Genomic DNA, 7,529 nt, shown 5'->3' with positions numbered 1-7,529 from the left:
CCCTGCCCCGCTCCCCATGTAGGAGGGGGTGTTGGAGGCAGGGAGGGCCGAGGCCGGCGTGAATGGTGCGAGGAGCGGGCGCTGAGGAAGTTTGAAGTTTGGGGGTTTTGGAGGATTCCCCCCCCTCCCCTCTCTCGAGCACAGTGGAGGAGGAATGCCAAATCCGGAGAGACATGGGGGCAAGAAGGATGGGGGCGGCGGGGGGTCCTCGCAGCACGCACCTGGCAGCGGGAGTTCGAACAGCAAGGAGAGGCATCGGCTGGCCTCCAGGCACAAGAGGCATAAGTCCAGGCACTCCAAGGAGTCACCGCTGGCAGCCCAGGAGACAGCGGCACCCTTGGGCGCGATGATCAAGCCGCTGGTGGAGTATGATGACATCAGTTCGGATTCGGATACCTTCTCGGATGATGTGGCCCTCAAGCTGGACAGGAGGGAGAACGAGGAGAGGAAAGCGGACAGGAGTGAGAGGATACAGAAGCACCGGCACCACCAGCACAAGCGCATTCGTGAGCTGATGAAGAGTAAACAGGCAGAAAAAGAGAGGAAGTTAGAAAAGAGCCTGGAGGCATCCAGCAGGTCCGGGTCCACCAAGGAGAGAATATCGGGATCCTCCAAGAGACTTCTAGAAAGCGAGGAGCACCCGAAGTCACTGTCCTCAAAGAGTAGCAACAAGGAGTCTCGGTCAGCCAAAGCGCACAAGGAGAAATCCAGGAAGGATCGTGAGCTCAAGTCCAGCCACAAAGAGCGCAGTAAAAGCCATCGGAAAAGGGATGCCCCAAAAAGTTACAAAACAATTGACAGTCCGAAGCGGAAATCCAGAAGTCCTCACAGAAAATGGTCTGACAGCCCTAAATTGGACGACAGCCCCTCAGGAGCCTCCTACATCCAGGAGTACGATCTCAGCCCTCCCCGCTCCCACACATCCAGTAACTATGATCCCTACAGGAAGAGCCCCAGCGGCTCCTCGCGCCGGCAGTCGATCAGCCCACCCTACAAGGAGCCCGTGGCTTACCAGTCGAATGCTCGCTCCCCCAGCCCTTACAGCAGGCGGCAGAGGTCCATAAGCCCCTACAACAGGAGACGCTCCTCAAGCTACGAGAGAGGCAGCGGGTCGTACAGCGGGAGGTCACCGAGCCTTTGCAGCCGACGGCGCTCCAGCAGCCCTTTTGCCACGAAGCGGTCTGTGAGCCGAAGCCCCATCGCCAGGTACGTGCTCTCTGCGGTGTCTTCCCTGCCCTGGGGAACGGAGAAGTGTCTGGGGGTGGTCGGGGTGGGTCTGGGCCATGGGAGGGGTTTACCCCCTTCCTCATCTTGCTGGGGTCTGGGTCACTGGCCACCTAATTTGGCTGCGGAGTGATCTGTGTGGAATTGCTTTGGTCAGGGGTTCCTGGCAATTCCCTTTAAAACGGTGTTCACACTTTGGAAAACACCTCCCTGACTGGCGGTAGGCAGCGTCCATGTTGGCTTTCAGCAGAGAGGCCTAGGGCTGAATGAGCTCCTGGGGTTAAATTACACCCACCTCTGGAGATGGCCCCTGCAGAAGGGCCGAGGCTCCTGGGGAGGGGAATGGGAGCCGTTCAGCTCCTGATGCGGGATCTAATGCTCTCCCCTGCTGAGAAGTTCAGCCAGGGAGAATGTTTTCACCTCTTTCTGGAAGCCTTTATCTGTTTACTACGTGTGGAAACTTGATCACACTTTTCAGGAGGGTGGCTTGTTTTGAGTGTGTTTTGCTCGTTCTGAACTGACCTGTCTTTTCTCTTCCCTTGAATTCGAGATGACCACGTGTAAACTCCATCTTTTGAGACTAAACTTTCTTTTCTCAGTACTAGAGTTTCTTGCTTCCATTCTGGAATTGGGGCATTCTGGAAGGGCGAGCAGGAACCGGCTGTATTTTGGCTTAACTATAATTTTTGTCTTTTTTTTTTTTTTTTTTTCTTTAGTCGGTAACCTTGCTACAGAAGGAAACTATTATTTGAAGGTAGTTCTGTGTGTTTTACTTCAGATGTTCATTAATCATCCTGTTATATGCACGAATACATAGTCTAATGTTGACTTTTTTTTTTCCTAGCTTCAGCTTATGTTAAGTGAGTTTCCAGTTGTCACCACGGGTGCTGTGAAGCTTTGGTTGTAGCTCCATGGCAATTAAGATGTGACCTGGAATGTAATCGCTATAGAAATGCTCTGCGCTGTGTTAGCTCTACTGCATCCTCTGGTCCAAACAGGAGCTGCGAGCGAAGAGGCTGCCTCCAGAGCGCATTTATGTGATCAGCAGTTCCCAAAGAACTCGGGGCTTTTGGAATTCGGCCTTTGTTACTAGAGCTCTTCTCTTAACTTCAGGAATACTGTCTTCCGTAGCGGACTTGGAAAAGTGCCTTTGTCCTGTCTGTGAAAGAGGTGTATTGGTTTTAGCCCCCTGGAAGCTGTTACGTAGAACCTATTTATTCTGCTGTGATTTTATGTAGTGAAAATTTCCTTCGGGCTGTTTCTCCTGTGCCCTGTTTTCTCTCTGTATACCCGAGAGGTCCTATGGGATAGTCCTTGATGTCTGCCTTCTCCTTCCTCACAGTGCTTTTTGCCCTGGTGGCACGGCTCTTACACGTCACTCACTAATACTTTGGAAAGAGTAAGAATACAGTAGTAGAAAATGTACTAAAAAATGTACGTATGCTTCCTGATATAATTGTGTATTATGGCACCTGTTAAACGTCAGTGTTCAGCCCTAACCAGGGAGAAACCATCTGGAAACTGGACTGGTATACAAAGAGGTGGGTTTTTTCCCCCCAGGTTATTTCACTTCCCAGGCAAACCTGAAGCTTACTCTTTCTGTAAGTGGCTAGTCCCTTCGGACTTGAGAAATCAAGCGGTTATCTTTTCCTGATCTTAATTATGGGAGCAGCTTGGAAGCACTTTGTGCTGCTTCCCTGAACTTAAGTACCCACAGAAGAAACTTTTTAAGGGCATCTTTGACTTGCTGACAAAATTCTAGACCCCAAACCAAAATAGATTCCAAAGGTTACTTAGTGTTTACGCTCAGCTTGGACTGAGTTCTTTGCATCTCTGACTTCAGTTGATAACCTACTACTCTTCTCTCTTTTCTGGGCAGATAACTTACTGTGTGATACGTTCTTTTCAAGCAGAACAAAAAATATGGATTACAGCTTCAGAAAGCACCTGCCTGAAGTGATTCTAGTAAAGGGACTGGGGTTTAATGTGTTCTCTGTATCTTAGGCAAATTGTAATTCATTGTTGGTTTTGCTTCACTGAGCTTGCAGCCTGTATGGCGAGGCAGTTGGTGTAAGTTTATGGTCAAACATCTGCTCCAGAAGCCAAAGGTGGGGCTGCCCCCCCTCTCAGGAGCTCACCTGAAGGAGTGGATCAGCTGAGCCTTCCTTGCCAGCTTTGCTGAAGCCAGCTTTGGCTGATCTGCTGCAGATGGGCGTGTAAATGGAGACAGCTGACTTTGCACCAGAGTAGCTGGGGAGTGACTGTGTGATCTCTTCTCTTGGCCCCTGTGGAGGGGCAGGAGCAGTTTGGGAGAGAAAATGTCTTTAACTGGCACACTCACTTAGGCAGTGAACATCTGACTATGGCTTAAATTCTTCAGAGGAGGTAACGCAGGCTTTTCTGGGACGCTGAATTATTTCCACTGACTGACAATATGGGTTTGGGTTTTTTTTAGTGCATTCTGTGTTTTCTTTAATCTCCACGTCCAAAATAGTGTTAGGAAACTGAATCAATGTGCTGTGCTGATCGGAGAAAATACAGAATGTTTGCATTTCAAATGGCTGTGCAAAACAACTTGCTTTCGATTTAGAAGGAAATGAGGATGATTTGGTCAGTAGGGAAAATAACAGATGTGGCTTGCCATTCCTTGTAGCAACTGTTGTCATTGCAGCTAAAACTAGAAGAAGAAATTCCAGAGTCCTGCAGCTTGCTGAAGGTGGGTTGTGCTCTGTACTAAGTATAGCAGCAAAATGTGAGTGTGTGCACGTGCTGTAGTAGTGGCCACTGTTACGCAGATCCTTGCCACGGCAAAAGGTCATCAGGCATTCATAAATATGGAACGTTGGCCTTCTGTTTGAGCTTGTTTCCTGAGCAATTAGAGCACAGGGCATGTGGTCAGGCTTCCTAGATACTAGTTTGCACTTTACTCTTCACTTCTGTTGTGGCTTGGAGCAGGTAAAAATATGTTAAGGTCTGTAGATGTTCCTAGGAGTCGGTATAGTGGATAATATGGAAGCATGTTGGTGTGGGGCTTTGTTTTTCTGCCAGCTGATTCAGGGTCCCCTCTGCTAGCAGCTATTAGCTGTGCTCGTTTTCAGCATCAGGAGGTCTGGAGGGTTCTCCAAAGACCATTGTAATCTTCTGATTGTATCAGTTAAATTAATCCAATAATGCTTTTTGTATTTGGATTTTTAGATGAGCCATGATCTCTGACTTTATGCTAATTTACAGGCATCACGGTTAGTATCTCTGTTTCTAGTTTCCAGTGCTAGAGAGACAGCAAGGTGTTTTTTTTAACCCCAGAGCATTTTTTTATCCAGAAAAAGAACTTCATGTGAGGCTGAATTGCCCCCCCTGCCCATCTCTGATAATCTTAGCAAAGCTGTAGAGTGTTGTCTTAACACACGTTAAGGGTGAAAGGGGTAAGAGCGTTAACAACTGGCTGCAGGTAAAACCATGAAAAGATCATTCCAGAGGACAGGAAGAGTATCTTTAAAAAGCAAAATCTGCCTGTGCACCTTCTGTCTTACTGCATCTTTTTTGCGATATCCAGCAGTGATAAAAGCAGGTGTTGCTGTGGAAGATGGCCCCTCAGCAAGCGCTGATAGGAGCTCTAATGATATGAGGTAAGGTTTGTTGTAGAGTGGTCTATTACTGGTTGCGTTGATATAGCTGGGAAAGCAGACAAGCTTCTGGATGTGGTGCCTTTTTCAGGTCTGACAAAGAAGCCATAAACACCAAGCTGGAAAGTAGGCTTAGAAACAACAGCTCTTTGTATAATAACTGTAGGTAATGATCATTAGACAACTGAAGAGTAAAAGCGTGAGCGGTGCCTGAGGAGCGGAGGAGACTGCTGGAAGGGAATAAGTGGGTTTGGTCCCGGTGGAGCAGAGGAGCGCCTATATCTGCTGATGGAAGGTCAGGGAGTCGTCCCCAGCCCTCGTCAGGTTGGAAGTGCTGGTTCTGCGGTGCAGCTCCTTCCTCAGCAAATCCTTGCGTAAGAGGGTGCTGCCCTGAGCCGCACGCTCCAGCTGTGTGCCCCACCGCTTCCTCCAGCGTTGCCTTTCCCTTGCTTGTGTCCATGCAGGTGTCTTTGGTGGCTGCGTTTCTAAGGTAGCGCTTAAAAATAAGGTAAAATTGTACTTTTGGAGAAGTTTGTCAGATCTGCTGAGTGATCTCATTGGGAAGGTTGCTGTGCAACCAGTTGAATTGGAGTAACTGTTGGGGGGTAATCATGGGGGAAGGATGGGAGACAGGGAGCAGGAAACTGAGTATTGCAACATCCCAAACAATCTATCCTGAAAGAATTGTAATAGGGAATGCTAACCCCAAAACTATTTGTGGCTGCAGTAAACTACATCCTACAAGATTCATTAGGAATGTTTTCCTTGGCCTGTGAATGTCTTTGAGCACAGTGAAAACATAACAGCTTTTTCAGCTCCTGGCATCTTTGCACCGGGATGCGGCAGGTGAACTGCTATCCAAACGGTAAACTGCGTCCGAGGCCTTAATTCGTTAAGCAGAAACCTTGGAAAAGGAGACGATCCTGAGGCAGCCATTCCCACTACAGAACAGTGTCTTGAAGAAGAAATGAGTTGGGTGATTTCAGATGACACTTTTTTTTTTTTTTTTTTTCTCCTTCTGGTTGTATATTTATTTCGTAAGTCTAAAGGTAAGGACTACCTACAGCCACAGTGTTCTTTGACCGCCGCTTACACGAGGGTTGGGGTTGTATTTGCTAGTGAGAGGGCAGAATGCTTGTGCTTGGGGTAGCGAGGGAAGAGGGTTCTGTTAAACTCCACGCCATTCTGCAGCCAGGCCCTTCACCTTCCCTGCAATCACAACTGCGTCCATCCTCGAAGGCGCTGGTGGTGTCTAGCGAGGAACTTTGCATTGGTCTGTCTCAGTTCTCCAGTTTATTTTCCAAGCATTTGTTGTCTCAGGATGATACTCTGTAGCACTAAAAACAGCTTAGGTCTTCTTGTTGATCACATTCCGAGTATGGTTACAAGCCAGCCAGCATCTACTGTGTTTAAACCTGCTTGCTATTAGGTGGTTTTTCTAATTACTGTAGAACTGGGTTTTGAGAGAATTCCATGTTTTCAAAACTAGGTACGTTCCCAGTTATAAATCACAGAATAAAAATTATCTTTTCAGCATAGTTTATATTCTAACATTCGTAGGGTCTGACCTCAACATTTCTCATTTTCCTGTGGGCTCACACAGCTCTCGACCCACCAGAGCGTCCCATGTGTACGGTTACAGCATGCTGTCTCATAACCTGCAAATCCTAGCTCCTCCTGAAGCGGAGGCAACAGTTCTGTCTTGTCAGTAATTTCACTGGAAGTACCAGTTTCCAGTTCCATCTTATTTTGTATCTTGTTACCACATCAGTCTCCAGCGAGCTTGTGGTTACAGCCACCTTCTGACTAGGTTCACCCCGTGCCGTACCCTGATGGTGTGGGGTGTTTCCTGCCTTGCTTGCTTGTATCACAACACAGTTTCTTCAGTGTGGGTTTTTTTTATTTCTGCATATATACCTAATTTAGAGCCCATTTATTGCAGAGGAGGACTGAGACCCTCTGGACATGCCTCAAATAGAACTAAAATTCCTGGGTGCTTTTTTTTTTTTTTCCTTCTCCTGAATTGCAATATGCAAATTTGAGTTCTGATGACAGTAAAAGAACCAGGGGGAAAAATTAGCTTGAAGTGAGATGTTTCCTGAGGCAGCATTCCCGTGAGGGCAGTCATATTTTATCCGTTGTTTCCTTTAAAGTTGTACATAATTACTGTGAAAATTCGTAAACTGCCAGCTCACCCTCTTGACTGAAGTCTTCTGTTTAGTGCGTGCATCTGTGATCTCATCTTTCGCTTGAGGCTTGTCCGATCTTGATCCTTCATTTCTGTCTTAACAGAACGATTGTGAGGGTAGTCCTGACGTTGGAAGGCTGGATGATGACCTGAGACTTGTACTGCTGTAGTCAATAAACTCGTTGCAGTGGCTTTAGCCTCTCCTGATAGGTGTTATGGACTGTCTGAACTAGAGTTGACAAATAATGGATTCGAATTGTTTTCAAAGAGAGCTGTTGATGTGGGTGAGTAGCTCGGAGGCTGGGAGATGCTTCGTTTCATTTATCTTCTCCCTGTTCTCTCCACAGGAAATCGGTGAAGTCCCGAAGCCGAAGTCCTGGCTACTCAAGACACTCATCATCTCACAGTAAAAAGCAGAGGTCTGGGTCACGCAGTCGCCATTCCAGTATATCACCGACAAGGCTACCGCTGAACTCCAGTCTGGGGGCAGAACT

The 7,529-nt window shown here is 47.5% G+C and overlaps 1 protein-coding gene across 1 annotated transcript in view; it reads left to right on the top strand.

Moving 5' to 3' along the window:
- The first annotated feature begins 6 nt into the window (after positions 1-6).
- The window catches only part of CDK12 (cyclin dependent kinase 12), a 25,254-nt gene continuing 17,731 nt past the window's right edge, over positions 7-7,529 (top strand). The window contains 2 exon segments of the mRNA XM_035890670.1: positions 7-1,206; positions 7,383-7,529. Coding sequence (XP_035746563.1) covers positions 155-1,206; positions 7,383-7,529 — 1,199 coding nt within the window. The 5' untranslated portion in view covers positions 7-154.

The sequence above is a fragment of the Egretta garzetta genome, unplaced genomic scaffold (assembly GCF_000687185.1).
Source record: "Egretta garzetta isolate BGI_Z169 unplaced genomic scaffold, ASM68718v1 scaffold993, whole genome shotgun sequence".
NCBI lineage: Eukaryota > Metazoa > Chordata > Aves > Pelecaniformes > Ardeidae > Egretta > Egretta garzetta.
The sequence above is the reverse complement of the archived record's forward strand: the minus strand, read 5'-3'. Positions and strand labels throughout refer to the sequence as shown.